General features: G+C 36.5%; 3 protein-coding genes across 4 annotated transcripts; 1 reads left to right on the forward strand and 2 right to left on the reverse strand.

The window, feature by feature from the left end:
- Positions 1–5,168: 5,168 nt before the first annotated feature.
- Positions 5,169–7,168, reverse strand: LOC132167879 (protein STRICTOSIDINE SYNTHASE-LIKE 13). Its single transcript, XM_059578916.1, has 4 exons — positions 6,798–7,168; positions 5,921–6,205; positions 5,659–5,826; positions 5,169–5,577 (listed from the first exon to the last, which is right to left on the reverse strand). The coding sequence occupies exons 1-4, from the start codon at positions 7,166–7,168 to the stop codon at positions 5,169–5,171; spliced, it is 1,233 nt and encodes a 410-aa protein (XP_059434899.1).
- Positions 7,169–10,304: 3,136 nt separating this feature from the next.
- On the forward strand, positions 10,305–13,576 carry LOC132184166 (protein ENHANCED DISEASE RESISTANCE 2). 2 transcript variants are annotated; one of them, XM_059597686.1, is made up of 4 exons: positions 10,305–10,431; positions 10,673–10,788; positions 11,300–12,289; positions 13,192–13,576. In XM_059597686.1, coding segments are annotated over exons 2-4 (1,095 nt in total). In that variant the 5' UTR covers positions 10,305–10,431; positions 10,673–10,684; the 3' UTR covers positions 13,193–13,576. The 2 variants fall into 2 exon arrangements, with proteins under 2 accessions (XP_059453669.1, XP_059453677.1); XM_059597694.1 differs by lacking the exon at positions 10,673–10,788.
- Positions 13,577–16,765: 3,189 nt separating this feature from the next.
- On the reverse strand, positions 16,766–18,504 carry LOC132188005 (RHOMBOID-like protein 13). Its single transcript, XM_059602427.1, has 2 exons — positions 18,348–18,504; positions 16,766–18,225 (listed from the first exon to the last, which is right to left on the reverse strand). Exon 2 carries the CDS (start codon positions 17,916–17,918, stop codon positions 17,103–17,105), a length of 816 nt encoding a protein of 271 aa, XP_059458410.1. The 5' UTR covers positions 17,919–18,225; positions 18,348–18,504; the 3' UTR covers positions 16,766–17,102.
- Between the last annotated feature and the right edge of the window lie 1,585 nt (positions 18,505–20,089).

The following is a 20,089-nucleotide window of genomic DNA, read 5'->3' on the forward strand; positions in this document are numbered from 1 at the left end:
ATTCTGTTGTAATTATCGGTTGGTTGGCAAGTGAATAAGATAAGTATTATTTTTGAAATGTGTGTATATTTTTTTGACTGAATTCCTGATTACACAGTGCTGGCACTGTAGCTGGAACAGTGCCGTTCCAGCTACAGTGCTAGCCCGTTCCGTTGGCAAACAGAGCCTGAATAACCCAAGTCTCATATATATAGGCATCTTGGAGACAAGGTTTCAGCTGAGTTAGATGAGCTTGCTGATTGGCTATTCAAACGGTGACTATGGGCATTTGAATGGTTGCTGTCCTACGTGCTGGAAGTGGGGAAAAGGCTAGCCACTCTCCCTAGATTCCTGCAAGCATTTACTCCTTCAGTTGTCCACTACCCAACTACCGTTCGAATGGTAAATGTCTCCGTTCGAATGCGGCAGACATAATGGGCAACAACCTCGTGTTTCCTGCAAGCATTTATGGGTTCCGGTTAGGTGGGAACATGAGTTGTCCACTACGCAACTACCATTCGAACGCGGCTAGGTTAAATGTCCTATTGACACGTGAAAACCCTAGTAGTCAGTGCATAAGTGTAGAACACTTAGCAAATCAGCTCCAGCCGTCTCTGTTCGAACAGCCTGCAAACAACTTGTGAATGGAGCTCTCAGGTTTTAGTACTGGAGTGCTTCAAATTCGAACGGCTTGCAAACGGAGCTCTCTGGATTTAGTACTGGAAGCTCCACATTCAAACAGTCCACACTGTCTTTGTTTTTGAACATGAGTTGACATTTTGGTAACCGAATTTAGCCAACAAAAAAAATAACAGTAGCAAAAAAAGGAAATAAATTATCATAGATAGATAAACATGTTACCTTAAATAACATTATGTATCATCAATATAGACTCAGAGCTTCCAAACAAACATTTCTATAATGTTAATAACAAACATCTATCTAAGCAAAAGTGACAATTGGAGCCATTCTTTCGGCATCTTCATCCCATCGACTTTCTCACTCTACAACCTACACTACAAAAAACTTATTTTTTGCTGACTACTCATTAGTAACGTGTTAAGGCAAAAAAAAATCACTAAAATTTAATGACGTGTCAGTAGTGACGTGTGTGGCATGTCAAAAATAAGGGTGTCACTAATGAGACTTTAGTGACGTGTTAATTTACCCCATGTCACCAATTGGTGACGTGTGAAATCACGCACGTCACTAAATTGGTAACGTGTCAGATTTTGACATGTCACTAATTAGCGACATGTCACCCCCACGTGACATGTCACCTTTTTTGGTGACGTTCTTCACCCATCATAGCAGACAGGCAGGAGCTTCCAAACAAGACACGTCACCAAGTTGGTGACATGGCAAACTTGGCACGTCAGTAAAAAAGTGACGTGTCACGTGAGATAACACGTCACTAAAATATGTTATTAAATTTTTTTTTTTTCGCTTCCGATATTTATTTTTTGAATTTCTCGGGGCGTTGTACCCAAATTTTAGAGTTGCCACACCTAATATACGAGTTACACATCTAATATACTAGTTATCCATCGATCCATCAAAAGAACTATCAATCTTCCATCAACTATCACAAACAATCCAAGACAAAAAAACATGTTTCAACAAACATTCAAACTATCTCTATTATCACAAATAGATCCAACTACACGTCAACAAAACATATAAAATATACAAATTCACTAATACAAGAGCCAAACACTTGCTTAATCCGTGTCAACACCATCATGACCACCCGACTTCTCCGCACTAACTGCAAATGATAAAACAAACAATGAACAAACATGATAGAATCTTATCAAACATGAAACATTATAGCATTGAGCAACGTCAATGTATGCGAAGGTAATCATTTGGGTTAACAAATTCAGGTTTATATCTATAATTTATTTTGCTCTTTGCATATTTATTCTACACCTCCAACATGTATTGATGATCAAAGCAAATGGACGTCCTATTCCACAAGGACCATTTGGTCCATTTTAGGCTACGTTGCGATAGTTATCACAAACAAATAAATAATTTCTCACGTTGCCAAACACTAAAAACGGCGCCCAAACAACAACTTCAACCTATCGACATTACCAACATATATATATATTCATTCAATGGATTGAATAAAAACAAAATGATTTCCAACCCTACCAACTTCAAAAAATATGGTAAGATTAAATATGCAAAGCTCCAACCCGCAACCACCACCAAACCAACCAAGAATAACCAATTTTAACAAGAGTTGCAATATCATTCCAAATTTTAACAAGTGCCAGATTTAACGTGTACCCAAGTACTACTCTGGTATCCGCGTAGGGCTCCAATGGGGCAAAACCGCCTATTCCACGATCTCAGGGCAGTAAAAACGAAGGGTTGGCGGCACTGTGCAAAACCTTAGACCTCGCCTTGGAACCATGCGCGAGCATTAAATACATCACTAAAGGCGCACCTCACCAAACCATGCAGGTGTTGACGCGTGGCCACCGAGAGTACAACCACGCTAGCAGAGACACGTGGTACGGTACTCGAAAACACGGATCAACAAACAAGCTGACCATTCCTCGAGAATGTCAACCGCCTCGACAATTCATTAAAAGTAAAAATTCCCACCAAAAATTTGAATTTCAAATATTCAAATTTTCTAAGTTTCAATTCCAGAAAATCCTCTCACCGAGGAGAGGTCGGACTTCCAAAGGCCGACCCATTCTGAGGAACATGAAATTTCCATAGTCATATAGACCAGGAAATTGGGGGGTAATTACCGTAATTGTTGGGTCATGGATCGGCCACATAAGGCCTAACAGGCCTCTAAGCCCAACTCACTGTACAAACTTGTGAAGACCAAGTCCAGGCCAAGACTCGGTCAGCTTAGCCCAATGCATAGTCAGCCCACCGAGGGTAGATCAATCATTCCACCTAAAGAAGATCCACGATTCCTAGATAAATGTGAGAATCTATCCAGTATCCAAACAACCACCCACATTCAACAGAGCGTGGACCAACTGTTAACGTCCAACTAATACACACATACTGGAGTATTACTCAGGTATCCGCGTCGGGTGCTAATAGGGCAAAACTGCCTATTCCACGATCTCAGGCTTCTGAGATCACGGAATAGTCAACAACCCACATCCTTTGCCAATAATTGCATCTGTAGACATTCAGGGATATGGGAATCGTCACGGGGTGATAAAAACTATCTCATGCCTATAAAAGGGAAACTAAAACTCATCTTTTTGGTAATCGCAATTCCTGCTCTTAGGCTTTTAATTGCATTTACTCTCTTCACTCAAATACTAACTTAGGCATTGGAGCTTTCTCGCCGGAGCACCACCTGTAGCTTTGATCCTATTATTTCTTATTTTGCAGCCCAACGACTCCTCGAACATCGTGACATTCAGCTAGGATTATGCCACATCACCACTCGAAAACTGTCATTAACATAAATCAAACAAAAAAAATACCAATTCTTACTATAATCTGTCCTAACAAGAAAACCCGTCAAGATTTCAGCCCAACAAAACCTATACCTCAAATGTCAGGTTAGGGTAGTGTTCGGCCTGTTAGTTTTTGGATTGTTGAAGCTGCTTCTACTTGGTGGTGGCCGGCGCTGCTGCTTCGTGGTGGGCGGCAGAAATCGGTGTGGGAGGTGGCAGCCTGGCAGGGGAATTTGGGAGAGAGGGGGCAGGAGCATTTGGGAGAGACGGGGGAAATGAAGGAAACCTAAAACTAAAGGCATGGGTTTCTGGGTTTTTTTTTTTTTTTTTTTTTCAATATTTTATTAAAAGGGTGGTTAACCCAAGTTGAGTTAACCACCCTTTGTGCGGACAAGGTGCACACAAAACGCTTCAACATAGCATTACTCAATACTAATATACACACTTAAAAACCTAATCATACGGTTGAAACCTTAATTCTTTATTAAAAACCCTAATTATTGATTCTCTGGTATAATTAATTGTTCGTGAGGGTCAAATGTTCGTTCCTTTGGATCAGGAACTAAAATCAACCTTAAACCCTATTTCCATGCAATAATCTTAGCTCATACACATCACAAAATCCTAGAATATTAAAATACATCATACATGCATAGATCCATCGGACTTATTTCCGTATGTCACTTAGAAAACACAAAAGTGATAATATACATTTATTAAACCCATCATTAAAACATTAAGCATGAGCGATGAAAAAAGTTATATTATTAAGTAGTACTTAACCAATGTTTAATCTAGAACACAAAGCCCAATATATACAATCCTCAAGTTTTCATGCAAGATTCAGTTTTCACAAAAGCGACCCATTTAATAAATTACATGTTTTCTTTTAAAAAAAACAACCAATTAAACACTCTTTAGGTATGATTTAAACAATAAAACATGCATAAAAACAAAGATGTTAGAGATTGGTTACCCTTAGATAGGAGTCTTCCAAGTTTAGAGAGACCAAGAGTAGCCTCCTTTCTCTCTCTTCCATCTCTTTCTAGGTCTAGGGTTTCTGAAATAAGGGCAAAATGGGTATAGGGTTGCATCTTGGCCTTTAAATAGGACAATCCACTCTGCTAGGGTTTTAAAAATTGACATCCCTTTTAAACAAAAAAAGTTTGTGGACATTTTGAATGTTTATTGGAAACTTCGATCGTTTGAAGGTCGTTGTTTAAAATAAATAAATAAATGATAAAGATAGATTCTTTTTAAATTATTTGAAAGGCATTTTGTTGTGAGTTTGACAATGTTCTTATTTTGAGAAGAGAACAAAAGACCAGAAAAACAAGAATTATAACAAACGAAGCCATAAACTCGGACCAATCTTAGCGGGTGCATTCCCAAAATGCAGTTATCTTTGTGTTAATTGGCCAGGAGGCCTATCTAGAATCCATTGCAACTGTCATGTCACTGTTCCTTTTGTAGAATAATTTAATATAATCATTTTTCAAGCTATGACCTATTTGATTGGCCATTGGTCAGTAATGTTCATAAATAACAGTTCCCCAAAAACATTTAGTACAAGATGTTAGGGGTTCACTTTTGATTATCACAAGGCCAAAAAGTTATAAATAAATATAAGTGCCCCAAGTCATTTAACTACCAAATATTGATACACAAATCATAAATCAAGTCACCCATCTAATGCATTATAATAACAAATGCGAAGACCAATAAGAAAATGAAGTTAAGGCCTCAACTAGCTAAGGGGTAAGGGAGGGTGGCAATTTGGTTATGAGCCACAGTACCAATCCATAGCTTCCCATTTACTTCTCTAACTTCACTCACTAGCTTCATCACCACACCCTTCCTGTCCTCGAGGACTTCCAAAATCTCTCCTTTCTCATTGAAGAGTGTGATTACTGTGTACATCCGCATCCCCATCAAGCGAGCTAATAAGTTCATTCGGATCGGCAATCGGAAGTAGGCGCTTCGCATCCATGGATTGCGTGCCAAAACCTCTTGTACGGCGGTCCGGCAACAATCAATTGCTACCCAGAATTGGCCTTTCTCATTTATTCTTACGTTGTCTGGGAAACCTGGAAGGTCAGCTACAACCTCAGTGGTTCCGGATCTTGGTCCTTCCAACCAATACTTCATTAGCCTGTCTTGTACAGTGCCATGAATTAATGATATCATTACTTTGTTTTGTAATATAATCAAGACAATCAATTGCTGAAATTACCTGCAGTTTGTAGTTTCAGTGAAGAGGATGAAGCTTTGGTCCCTCGATAATTGTACTCCATTTGGAAAAGCCAAGCCCTCCAAGATAACAAGAGTTGTTTTAGTAGGAGGATCATATCTGAGAAGCCTACCAGTGGCTTCTCCTTCCAACAATATAAAGAAATGGTCTCTGCAAAGAGAAATTTTCATTACTTTGTACCTACACGCATAACACAAATTAAGTGGGAAATCATATAATAACAAAAAAGGAATGCTAAACTTACACTCTTTCATATCTTTTGCTTGTGTCTGTGAAAAAGATGGATCCATTATTATGAATGTCAAGATCATTAGCAAAGAGTATAGGCTTCCCTTCTACATGGGTTGCCAGAGGTCTTGCAAATCCTCCTTCAGGCCCAACAACCAGAAGGCCATGATAAGCATCAGCTATGTACAAATCTCCAGTCTCTTTGTCGAACCTTAAGCCAAGGGGACGGCCACACTTTTTCTCATGCTTCCATTGCTTATGTGTGGTTGAGTCGACTCCTTTAGCACAGAGCTTCTTTGACCTTTCAAGAGCCCAATGTAATTAGCATGTGTTAAGGATAATGAAATATACTTTACATGCGTGTATATATGAATTAAGTTTTCATAACTAGATCCGCCAAATCATAGGGCTGGCAATTTTTGACATGGCCCGTAAACTTGACAGGACCCAACACAAAATTAGCCGTTTAGAGTCAATGTGTCTTACCCGTTTAATTAAATCAATTGAGTTACGTATGATCTATGTATATATAGTCTTATACCGGCCTTGCCTCGACACAACTCAAACCTAACAAGTGACACTAAAGATAGCAATTTTTAACACGACCCGCAAACTCGTCACAAACTCAACACAAAATTAGCGTGTTATTATTGATTAGAAGTTTCACCTGTTTAATTAAATAAGTCAGGTTTGAGTTGACCTATATAGCCTTATACTCATGCTTTGACAAGACTCGAACCCAACACACGAACACAAATTTCCCCCTCCTACCATATCAGGGCCACATATATATATATATATATATATATATATATATATATATATAGCTAGCAAAAAAATTTCTTATGCTCACATATGGACTAGACTATATATATTGCACTAAAGAGACTCACCAATTGGTTGTAACAAGTGCAAAGGTCTCCCACCCCACATTTTCACCCATCCATCTAACAATGCGTCCGTCGGCTAACCCTGTGTAAGGGCCATGCCCCAAATTATCAAACTCCAATGACTCAGGGCCGAAGACTTCATCTTCAAACTCCAGCTTTCCAAGTCCTAACCGGCTTTGATTGTCTCTTGGCCAGTTCTCCATGACTTGCTTGTAAGGAGCAATTGTATGCTTCACAGGCCTAAAATCATGGCCTCCTACAGGACCCATGTGAAATGGGTCCATTATAACAAAACCCATGGCCAGAACAAGGACAAGAAGGATCGGATGTTGCAGTAACAAAGCTTCATCTTTGAGTGGGGTTTTCTTCCCCATACTTGTTGAAGAAAGAGAGATCGGGTCTTATGGTGATGAACTATCTAGCTAGCTCGGTAGGATTTCATATGGTAAGAAGAGTAGATCACACATTATTTGTGTGACAGCTTTGTGGTAGGGAGTAGGTTGTCTTTTGTTGGTCATGTTATTGGTGTCCTTTCTTATTTTTGTGAAACAAACATTTCATTAGGAAAACGGATGTAGAGTTTTGGCCTTTAATATCATCTAAGCAAATTCTTGATAAATGAGCATGAAACCTAACCATTTTGATTTACATTTGCGAACAAGAGAACTTTGTAAAGATTTATACAACTAACTGCATTTGGTTCCTTCATGAAAAGTGTCATGCTAATTGGCAGGTCTTATATGTCGTTGGAATCACTACAAAAACAAAACAAAAAAACAAAAACAAAAAAACATAAAAAAAAAAACAAAACAAAACAAAAAATTAAAAAAAAACGGCATTTAATGTCGTTTGTTTTGGCGTCATTGGTTTAAACGACATCAATTTATGGAGTTGACGTTGTTTAATATAAACGACAATAAATAGAAAAAATAAAAAAACAAAAACGACAATAAATTTAAAGGTCCTTTACTTACAAATGACGTAAACACCTAGTAACAAACGACATTAAAACTTAAACTTTATGTTTTTTTTCCTATAATCGACGTTACATCAATTAAATTTCATCTAACGTCAATTGCACCTAAAGGACGCTAATAAAAATTCAATAAAGACGTCGTTTACCTATAACAATGGAGGTTAAAAACAATTTTTAAGTCGTTTACAACCCCAACGAAGTGATAGTTTGTTTGTTTGCGTTTAGATTCTGGTCCTTGTTTCTTTGGTTATAAGCTAGTTTGGTTGTTATATATATATAAAATCGTTTTTTTTTTTTTTAATTGTAACTTTTAAAATTTTTTTTCTTTTAGCGGTTATAAAAGAAATCGTTTTTTTTTTTAATTGTAACTTTTTAAATTTTTTTCTTTTAGTGGTTATAAAAGTTATTAACCGCTAACTGCCGATTAACCGCTAGGGTTAGCGGAGGCGGTTAGTAGATTTTACTAACCGCCTAGGTAGTTACGGTTAGTGGTTATTGGCTATAATCGCTAACCGTAACCGCATTTTCACTCCTATAATTGTGAGTGACGTGTTGAAAAGGAGACATGGGTTTTTGGGTCATTTACAATGCACAAGTCAAATTCTTAGATTTTGTTGCTGAAATTTCTTTGGGCGTTTGAAAATCAGCAACCATAGAAAATGGCCGGCGACCTTTAACGGCAGATTTTAGCAAACTTCGATGCGGTAGCTATAGATAGTGGAGGATTCTAGAGAACTCCAGTGGGCAGTGGTGGTTGTCGATGAACTTTGAAGGTTGGCGACAGCTTTGGGTGAACTTCGACAGCGGCGGAGAATGAAGTGCGAGCGAGTGTACAAGAAGGAAAAGCTTAAAATCGAAAAATAATTTTATAATTCTTTTAAAAAAAAGGAAATAATTTTACAGAAATTAAAAAAATTTTGCTAGCTCCTACCAAATATCAGAAAATGAAAATATATTTTTTATAAAATATTTTATGTCAAAACAAGTTGCGCCTAGAGAGAGAGAGATCCGGAGGAGCTCTTCCTAGCATATGAGGGGGTTAAACCGATGTAATTTTCTTTTAAAAAAAAATTATTATAAAAAATAAATAAATAAATCACAAGGTGACCCACCGTTGGGCGTGACCATTTTTTTTTTCCATTTTTTCAATTTTTTTTTTTCAAAAAAAAAGAAAATTAAAGAGTAATTTTGTCTTTTTAAAAATTTTAACAGCAAAAATTAACGAATTGGGTAAATTGCATCAAATTGAAAGTTTGAGAGGTAAAAATTGAGAATTTTTAAATTTAAAGGAATCTTCTCAAAACGCAGAGTAATTCTTGAACCTTTGAATTTTCCATTTTGTTTTTATTATTATTTTTAAACATTGCCCCTTGGAGGAGAGATATCCTTCTACAATGTAGGCGGTTGTTCTCATCTTCTTGCTAAATACGCAGCTTCTGAAAAATTATTCTCTTTAAACACCCTCAAGGGCCTCAACTTCTGGATCTATGACCTTTTTTTTATTATTATTTATTAAAAATAAAAATTACATTCAATAAAAATCAAAACACTAAAAAGGGTGTAATTAAATAAATGTAAAAGGTGTAATGTGAATCCAAACTGAGGGCTAAAAATGTAATTGAGTCGAGGAGCTCTATTTTTTGCTTTTAAAGATAAATTATTTTTAATCCTCAAGTTTTTATTGGATTTGAAATTAGTCATTGACTTTCTAATTTCAAGAATATTGCTATTAGGTTTTGCCCATATTTTAAATAGTTCTCTTTATTACTTTTCCGTCAAAATGAATAGTTTATTATATGTCACGTGTGTTTCAATTGACACACAACAAGCATTCATCTGAGAACTATAATATCAATAACATCATTAACCGCTAAGTCATTCATATAAATATAAATAAAAAAAAAAACACTCAACTCTATAAACAAAAATTCATGTTCTTCATCATCCTAATCTAAGTAATCTTCCCCAACTCTAGAAACGAAAACCATGTTCTCCGTTATCCTAATCTTATAGATTTGTAGCGTTAGGAAGAAAATCTGTTGACTTTGACACTGGAGATGGATCCGGCGTGGTAAATAAGACATACCTAATGAATAGAAAACTGTTAGAATTTAAAATCTAGACAAAACTTAATGACCTTATTCTTGAAAAAAAAATACTACAATTTCTCGGGATGTTTTTCTCATTCTATATGGATATTGTTTTCTAAAAAAATTATGAGTAAAAGTCTTGAAATTGAAAACCCAACTACTAAATCTATATTAGATAAAAACTTAAAAACTAAATATAATTTTTCAAAAAATAAAAATAACCAAGATGTCTCCAAGAAACGTGCAAGCTACATGATTGGTCAACAGACTCAACACAGTAGGTCTGTCACCTGCAACCAGTTTAGCAATTCCGGCTCCTAGACACGCGGACACTCCCCGCTTTTGAATCTTCCTTTGTCTTGGTCGGTTGCCAGTTGAACCGAATAACACAATTTATCGAAAAAAGCGAATAAAAAATAATTAAAAAAGAAATTTGAAAAGAAAAGAGCTTTAGAGGGAGGCTCTAGCTGAATCTTCTTCCAAATAAATCACACAGAATAGAACCCTAAATTTCCCAAATCTCAGCGTCTCTGTAATTAAGGTTTCCAGAGACAATTTCTCAACAACCAAGGTTAGGGCTTCCTGATTTCTCTTTGATTTCGCTTATGCGTGCGTACACAGACACACGTGCTACATATGTATTAGCTTGTGCATTTTTGTTTTTTTGTTCTAATTCAGCTGAAAATGACAAATTTTGTGCATGAAATATGTGTAATTGTTTGATATATCTGCAAATTTTCAAACTAGTATATGGGCTTGTTGGTTTGCTTGTTTATTAACGCTTTTCTTGAATTCTGGAAGCATATTTCAAGGTTTAGCGAGATATGTTATTCCAAGCCAATCATGTAGACAAGAGGAAATCTCATGTGAGTTGGGTTTGGAAAGATATGCCGAAGAGAAGTATTCCCGAGGTTGCTTTTCGATTAAGGCAAGTTTCTTTTGGGCTTGCTGCGAGTTTTGGTTTGCGATGCTCAATAATATTCTTGCACCTTTTGTGCTTAATGCCAGAAATTAAGTAGACGGGTTTTTTAGGAAAATTCTGTTCTTTTAAATTGCCTCCTTAGGAGTGAGGCACAAGGTTGGTAGCTGGATCATGGGTTTCTCTTCAAGCTCCTATATCTTGATACAGGGTGATAGCTGTATAAGATAATAATTTAACAAATGATCTCTCACGTTTAGTATAACAAGTCTCACTGTTCACTGTTCACGTTTAATAGATCATAGATGTTATCCCATTCTCTGGGAATTCCATAACTTTCTAAAGACTTTTGTTCTTTGAATAGGACGTTTATGCAGCATTTGGACTTCTTTCATTGCTAAGCATATGTGTCTACTGTATATCTGTCTTCTTTGTTAAACACAACAGAAGTATAATAATTATTGAGGCAGTAAAACATTTCTTACATTTGTTCGTGCCCATTTTTTGATTTATCTGATAGATTGCTGCCAAATAAGATATCATATCATATGGCTGGTGCTGGTCACAAGAGTGAGCTTGAATGGGTAGAGAGAGTGAAATCAGAGGGAGCTGTTCCACTTCTTGAGCCAGATAACTGTCTGAATGGTTGGGCTTCCCCACCTGGAGATAAGTTCATGGTCAGAGGTCCACAGTACTTGTCAACCAGGGTTAAAATTCCTGGTGGCGAATATCTTCTAAAGCCTATTGGCTTTGATTGGATTAAAAGTTCAACAAAGATTGGGGAGATCATGAACAATCCAAACAGCCGAGTTAGGAAAGTTATTGAGGAGGAGTATCCAAAAGGAAATAAGCCTTTTGTTTGGGCTTTCAATTTACAGGTCCCGAGCAAGGAAAATTACAGTGCCGTGGCATATTTTGCTGCAACAGACTCTATTCCAGAGGGGTCTTTGATGGACCAATTCTTGAAGGGTGATGATGGATTTAGGAATTCAAGGCTTAAATTGATAGCTAACATTGTCAAGGGCCCTTGGATTGTGAGAAAAGCAGTTGGGGAGCAGGCCATATGTGTAATTGGGCGTACTCTTTCCTGTAAGTACTGTTTAGCAGACAATTTCTTTGAAGTTGATGTGGATATTGGATCCTCCATGGTTGCGAGTGCCATAGTTCATCTGGCATTTGGTTACATCACCACACTTACAGTCGACCTGGCCTTTGTCATTGAAAGCCAAACACAATCAGAGCTTCCAGAAAGAATATTAGGTGCTGTAAGATTCTCCGAGCTGAACCCCGCTTCGGCTCAGGCAATTGAACCATCATCTGCTGGAACTGCTGCTAGTTTGCAGTCTTCTCTGTCTACACGATTTTGGAAGTCAATTGGCCAGGGTTTTACTCACATTCTTCATCCTGGTGCTCAAGAAAGTAGCTCCCGCTCTGGCTCAGTACATGGTAATGGCACTGTTGATCATGAAGACAGTATCAAAGAAGACAGTATCAAAGACATAAAGAACTGGTAAGTGGTACAAATGATTAGGACATTGAGAATTCTTCAATTTTTATCATTTAAAGGTTATTTTTTGATTTTATGGAAAAGCAAGCTCTAGTAGATGCTTTTAAAAAACTTTTTCTTTTTTTTTTTTTTTATCTGTGCATGAGTCTCTCTTTACATTTTTGGTAGTGAAGAGAATTAGGCAGTCATCTTCTTAGAAATAAACTGGCCTATTAATCTGCAACTTCTTCGTTAGTATTTTTTTTTTTTACACATTCAATTTATTCCCCTCAGACTTCAGCCTCGACTTTCTTTGCTGATATCTCCTGGAATCTTGCCAATAGTGATTGTCACTCACTGCTCATTCATTCCCTGATTTTCTACCTGTGAAAAAGACCCTTTTAGTCCAAATGGTATTCCCATCGTAAAATTTGAACTGGTTCTTCCCTGCCAAGTAGATGTTCACAATACTTTATGGTCAGATTTATTCCCTTTAGTGATCTTTTTATGGAATTTGCAATAAAGATATACGGACATTGCTTGTCCAGATTTACTAGGACTATTTTGCAAATAGTCATAATATGATATATCCTCTGCAGCAGAGGCTAGGTTAATTTGTATCAAATCAGAGGATCGGTAGTTGGTTCCAGCATTAGAAAAGCTCAGTTTCCTTTTTCTAGACGCAACCGGCAGCATTAACAGAGCTTTCTCAGTTTCGTTTTTGTAGGTGAAACTTTAAGGGATCTTATGTTATGTCTTAACATTTGCATTGATGGGCATTATAATAATCCTTTTTTCTTTGTCTTGATAGTTTTTGAACTCACCGATACAAAACTGGCCATTTAAATGTTTTCCAATGTGTTTATCTTCTCGTTTTGATATTTACATTTATGGAAAAAATGACATAATATTCGTCATGTTGGCAGATAAACCAGGTGAAAGTCATAACCTCGTATGCTTTGCAGTTGAAGCTTAATTTCTTACAAAATTTGTGTTCCTGGTCCTATTATTCACAGCATCAATTGCTCCACTCCTAGCCATGCCATCTGTATCTCTTAAAGGCGAGTCATTGAGGCGTCTTATTCATTAGCAGGATTTTAGATTTATTGGGTTAAGTTAAATGCTATAGCAATTGTTTTTTTTTCTTTGTTCAGGATAGTAATTACCTCTTTTGTTGTTTAAGGATAGTAATTGCTGTCTGTTTATAGTTAAGAAAGTACATATGAAGGGCAGTAGGATGTTCTTTTGTAATGAACCATATTCTTATTAGTAAACTCTATTGATTTTTATCCATTAAATTTGCCTTGAGAATTCTGGGTTGTTTATATCTTCTCTAATTCAGTTTAGTTATTCTGGTTCACTAATGAAATTCAAACTTAACTTAGAGTTCTATTATAATGCGAAGTGATGTACCCTTCTAATTTTTATGACTTCTCTAACCCCCTTAAATTGATGTACCCTTCAATCTTTTCCCAATTTAAAGCATGCTAATTGATGTCATAATTTCTTTTTGGAAAAAGTTTACTTTTGCAATCGCATTCTTAAAGCTTAAAAATTCTCAATTTAGTATATCAAACCTTAAAAGGTTTGCAATGTCACCTCTTCCATTAGGATTTGAGGTGAAATCAAACGGAAAATGAGTGAAATGACTTTCATACCCATGTTTATTAATTTAATAGGTTGAATGGTGTTGTTTGGGTAGGTTTCATTTAACATGTAAAACAAAATTATTTCATTAATCCAATTTATTTTTCTTATGAAAAACCTTGTGTGAGTGAAAAATAATTAAATCCTACATTGAAAATATATTACAAGTATAAATGATTAATATAACATATTCGAGCCTAAGTTCATTAGTTTAAACTTCTAGATTAAGAGTGCGTTTGGGAGTGCGTTTTAAAAAAAATAATCTGCGATTTTAAACCAAATCGCAACTTTAGGGTGTTTGGGATTGCGATTTTAAAAACGCAAATTTTAAAATCGCAAAAAAATCTGCGATTTTCATAAGTTGACTAGAGGGTGCTTATTTGAAAAAGTGCGAATTTAAAACAAAATCACGATTTCTATTAAAAAGATATTTGGCTCAATAGTTACCTTTTTTAGAACGGGAATGAAAAAAATACCAAAAATACTCACCTAAAATATATTAAAACCCTTCTTTTCTCTTTTTTTTTTTTTCTTCATCCTCTCTGTCTTGTTCATCCTTATTGGTAATTTGGTCATGAAATTGCAATTATATGCTAATATTATCCAAACACTCAATTGATAAAAAAAAAAAAAAGTACTTTTTAGTATGTTTTACCAAACGCGTGTGCGATTTTAAAAACGCAATTTTTAAAAACGCAATTTTAAAATCACACTTATTGAAATCGCACTCCCAAACGGGCCCTAAATTGATGAATTAATATATTGTGTCATAGTCTCATTGAAAAAAACTTTTCAAGCTATTGTTACATGCATTAATGTGAGCATTGAACTCTTAGTAATAACGCTCCTGGACCAACAAACTCCTCTTTTATACTAAAACCTTGTCTAATTCTTTGCATCTCCCAAATTCGATGCTCAAAAGACTAGTCTCTCCCACTCTTCATTGATTTTTCTCTCAACCATTTTCCCTTGACCCATTCACTCCCTCAAGGTCATGGCCATGGCTAAATGACCCTCAAGACCTGCATTGCATTCTCACGAGTACCTCAATCGTTTGGCCTGGGCGGCGTTCGGTAGATGGTGAGAGATTAGGCAAATGGAATTTTTTTTTTTTTTTTGTTATAGGCTTAAGTGTCAATCTCTCATGGGAGGGCACAAATAATTTTATTTGTGCTATGATCTTATAAAAAGTTATTCTCAATTGGTTATAGTTGCACGTCAATTAATGTGCACAAAAAATTCTGACAGCTATACATGCTTAAATTAACTTTTTCTTTTTTCTTTTTTCTTTTTTCTTTTTTTCTTTTAAGGGTTCCTTTTGGAAAATGTGAGTGAATTTTTCTGTAGTGATTGCATTGAAGGTTCTAAATCATTTTGTAGTAGGCTTATAAGTGAAATGCGTACTTCCTAGAGGTGGAGTCTTTTGTCTCTGAGGCTCTCTCTCTCTCTCTCGCACAATTGCAAAGCAAGCATGCTAGTTTATTGGGAGCGTTATCATATGAGTACCACTTTGAGTTAATTATCATAATTAATTAATTTTGGTAGCGTTAAAACTATAGCAGCACCGGATGCAAATGAGCTTTGAGGGGTATGTGCAATATGACTCCTAGGGTTTTGGAGTCATAACTTTTGAAGACCCAGGATGAGGACACAACTTGGAGATTTTCATTTTGGGTCAAGTTGGCTTAGAGCCATTTTTGATGATGTGTATAGTGTGGGACAAATGAACATAAATTGTATAAAACTTATGGATGAATGTAAGTTACGTTTTCAGCTTAGAACTCTCCTACTATTCTTACAGTACATAGTTTAGTTCAGCTTGCAAAAAGACGAAGTAAAAAAACAAGTTAGTCAGCCATGATCTTTGAAATCACAAGTGAAATTGCACAAATTGATAGGCCTAAAATGATGCACTTTAGATGGATTATCATGCTCATCAAAAAAATTAATAAAAAAATGAAGAAGATAGATAGATTATCAATTATCATGGTCAGGGATGAGTACTCCATTTTCTCTATGCTTATGCTTGTCAATAACATTCACCTAGCGCTATTTTTTATCAATTATTGTGGTGTGATGGATGCATTACATTCTATTCTATATAACATAACATGTATAAAGTCGGCAGCTTAAGGTGGTTATAGAGTTTGATAGGATTCAGGTAGACGTTCACTTTGAGCCTTGCCAAGAAATATTGGTCATAAGTTAGCAGAAGTAGCTCAGAAAACAGGTAAGAAAGCTAAGAAAATTTTGGCCTTTTTGTCATGAATGCGACGGCTCAAAAGAGCTTTATCTTATGTTATGTTTGTTCTAGTTTTACATTTAACATTAAAATCAACTTATAAAACATCACATTATCCTTGCACAATCCTTTTTTCCAATGAATCTTGTGTTTTAAGTTATGGCAAAAACAGTCAATATCGTTTACTGCACCAGCAGAGGCACCCCTTCCATGTCCACTTCTCACATTCTTGGAAGCGAAAATTGCTTTGCATGCACTCTAAAACAAATAAAAAGCAAAAAGGAAGAAAAGCCTAAATTGTGTCAATTGAATGTAATTGCTTGCCTAGGTTGTGCACCTGTGAAAGATTTGAGTCAAACAAGCCATAACTTAGAAGCTTATAATGGCTGTCAAGGCAACAAGCCATCCCACCACAGAAGAGGTGGAAATTTAACATGGCTTTAATTGTAAACAGTTTGCAGTTGTAATTCATCCGGAGAACTCCATATAATATCACTTGTCAGGCTAGACTAAACGTATAAGCATAATCCGGTTGAACAGAAAAGGCTCGGTTTCGGCCTTCAGGCATGTTGATTATTATAGAAAACAAACTCAGAGATGCACATTCAAAATCATAATAAACAAATTCACTTTCATTTCTTAGACAAAGCAATGGTAACATTCTGCAGAAGCTATTCAACTAAGCAGAGCTACAAATCCAATTGACAATAACGTATTTTGCTAACTAACCACAACCAAAAAACTTCTATAATGCATTGAATAGCACCAGCAAGCACATGCCACTCAAATGAGTTGAAGAGTTGCACCTAAAAACTTGCATTACCACTCGTAACTTTATAACAGTTTTACATGTAATCATCTAGTTTGGAAAATCAAAATCATACAAAAACAAAACTCCAAAGTGAGTCGAGCCCACATCCAACTATATGAAAAAATCTTGACTGGAAATTACACAAGTTCCACATCTCCAACTGGTAAAGCACTCATCTGCAAGGTTCTACCATTACCTGATGCAAGAAACCGCACAGAAGGCAAGGAAGGATCTGTAACAGATTCAATCTCAAGAAAGTTGAAATCATATGCACTGGATCGCTTCAAACTAAACACAAACACAAGCACAATCCAGCCCAACATGGAAACCGCCCAGTAATTGTTCATTCCATGGATTAAACCCCAAGCAATAGCATACCCAACAATGATTCCTGACAAGTGTCCAAGAAAACTTGCTTGTGGAACAATAATTGAAGTAAAAATAAGAGACTCAAATGGCGCGAAGCTAATCGGAAGTGATAGAAATCCAAAAAGTTCCAACTTTGAAGAAGGTTGCTTCATAGATAGAATTGTCATCCACCCAAAAACAACACAAGAATATCCAACAGCTGTCACTCTCCGAAAATACTCAATCTTAAATCTTTGAATTAGTATATGGTACATTCCCAAAACTAACACACCTGATAATATAACCAAGACCAACGTATACTGAAGATAATATTCCACACCAAGGCCAACATGCCCCAACTGTTCCACTACCCCCAGACTCCAAAGTGCACTCATATTAAAAACAAGATGAAGAATACTTATATGGGAGAAAGCCGAAGTTATTATCCTCCAATGGTGCCCTTCAATGGCGGTTTCATAACTCAAACCCACATGTGAATACCCAATGCTTTTCTTCTGTATGTAAAACCATATTGCACAACATATTCCTATAATACAACTTGTGGCCGGCTTTTCCAAAATCTCATAGAACAAAGGCTTCCCCATCTCTAACACCCCCTTTTACTTTCTCTCTTCTATCTCCAGAATGTTTCAAACTAAATCCCCACAAGAATAATCAAACATGGTAAGCAGCTTCTTCAAAGCCCCCAAAATAAAGGGGTTTTAAAACCTTAGTAATCCATCAAAAGAATGTGAAACCCATCTCAGAATTCATCGATTAAAGAAACTCAGATCATAAAAACCCACCCCAAAAAAGTGAACATATATCACAGCCCACTATTCCAATTGACACAAAGAACCAATCTGAGTGCTTCTTGAAAATCAATCCAAGAACTTATCTCTCTCAATGAATCTACAAGAAGGTGCAGAAAATTTTTACGCACAACAAAGAAAAAAGCCTAATTATAGGATTCTTCAGATTGTTTTCCCCACTTTTGATAAAATAAACAAATGTATGAAAGAAATGGAGCTTACCGAATCTGTGAGCGAGGAGATTCGGAGTGAGTGGGACTGAGCTCGGTGCGAGAGAGAGGAGATTCGGAGTGGGTCTTTCTCGTGTGAGATCAGTGAGGGGTTTTGGGGCTTTGTGGTGGTGCGAGAGCGAGTTCTGTGCGTCTTTCTCGTGTGTTGGGGGTGGGGAACAGAATATAAGAGGGAAAGAGCCGGCCGGCCTATCTAGTCTAATGGAGCCCGATCCAAACCCGGACTTGACCCATATCTAATCCGATCCAACAAAATATATATATATATATATATATAACATTCCATATAAGTTTTGTATTACTTTTAGGGAAATTATATATAAAATCCTTAGGTAAACGCGCCTTTATTAAAAACTCCCTGAGTTTTTTTTTTCGGAAATTTAGTCATTGGGTCACTCGAAACTACTAGAAACTTCATACCGTTAATTTTTGGTAACCGCCGTTATTTGAATGAAACGAACCGTTTCACTTAAATCCACCTAAGTGGAATTTTTGTATCCTACGTGTTCACATTGGACACGTAGGATATAAAACTCACCGTTTTGGACCATCCAAAACGGTGAGTTTTATATAACTTGAGGGCTTCTTTTTTGAAACCCATTCCATACGGACCATACGAACCACCCGATACAACCAGCGGCAAGCCACCGACGCAGCAGACGCCACCGACCCAGACCCCGCCGGCGACAGAACCACCGGAGACGGAACCCACCGGCGACAGAGGCCACCGGCGACAGTACCCACCGTTTTGGACCACCAATTCCGGCGTCACTTTTCCGGCTAGGTTTCCTTCGATTCACAATATTTTGAATTGGAAAAATCTGGTTTCGACGAAGGTATTTTCCGAAATTTCTCTGTGGGTTTTGTTGATTGACTGAAATGGAAGCCTTTAATAGTTGTGTTTTGAATTTTCTTGTTGTGTTGGAAGCTTTTGGTCGAAACCCCATCCCCAACCATTTTTTGTCCAACATCTGTCGAATATTGCACTTTTGAGCCAATATTATTGTTGATTGACAGTGGGTGTGGTCCACCTTGGTTGTGGTCCTGGAATGAGACAGTTTTTTTCGTGTGCACTGGCAAGTTGGTCAAGGGGGATTTTTTCATCTGTATAATTATTTATTTTATTTTGTTGCTTCTCTACTCAAATGGTGGATTGCCGAGAACATGAAAATAGGAATTCTTTGTGCATAGTTTACGCCAGTTTCATCATTCTACAATTGAGCAGTATTTTTTGAATTTTTTTTTTTTTACCTAATAGTTCATGCCATACTTGCCCTACTTTTCTATGCATGTCTTTGTTTTTAGGTCCTCCAATATTGTTGCCACCTTTTTTAGTTGATGAGAAGAAAGGTCAATTATTGAAAGAAATGTTAATCATATTAGTATTAACATTTGGAAGAAAAGTATTTTTCAATGGAGAAAAAAGTGGTATTATTGTTGGGATATGATAGATTGTGGTTGGTTGGGTTTTAATGACTTTGTAAATTTTTTTAGGGAAGTTTCATCATTCTACAATTGAGCAGTATTATATACATGGTTGGATGCTACGGCTAATTTCTTCTTATTGCATGCTTGATTACACTGCATATTTGCATGTTTGTAGGGAGCCGCCTATGCTCATATACCATCTCTAGCTACTACACTAACAACTTAGTATTGTTTAGATTACAAATTGAGCAGTACTATTTCTGTAGGGGAATCACATTTTAAACAATGTGATTATCTTTTGGTTAG

The sequence above is a fragment of the Corylus avellana genome, chromosome ca1, assembly GCF_901000735.1.
Source record: "Corylus avellana chromosome ca1, CavTom2PMs-1.0".
Lineage (NCBI taxonomy): Eukaryota > Viridiplantae > Streptophyta > Magnoliopsida > Fagales > Betulaceae > Corylus > Corylus avellana.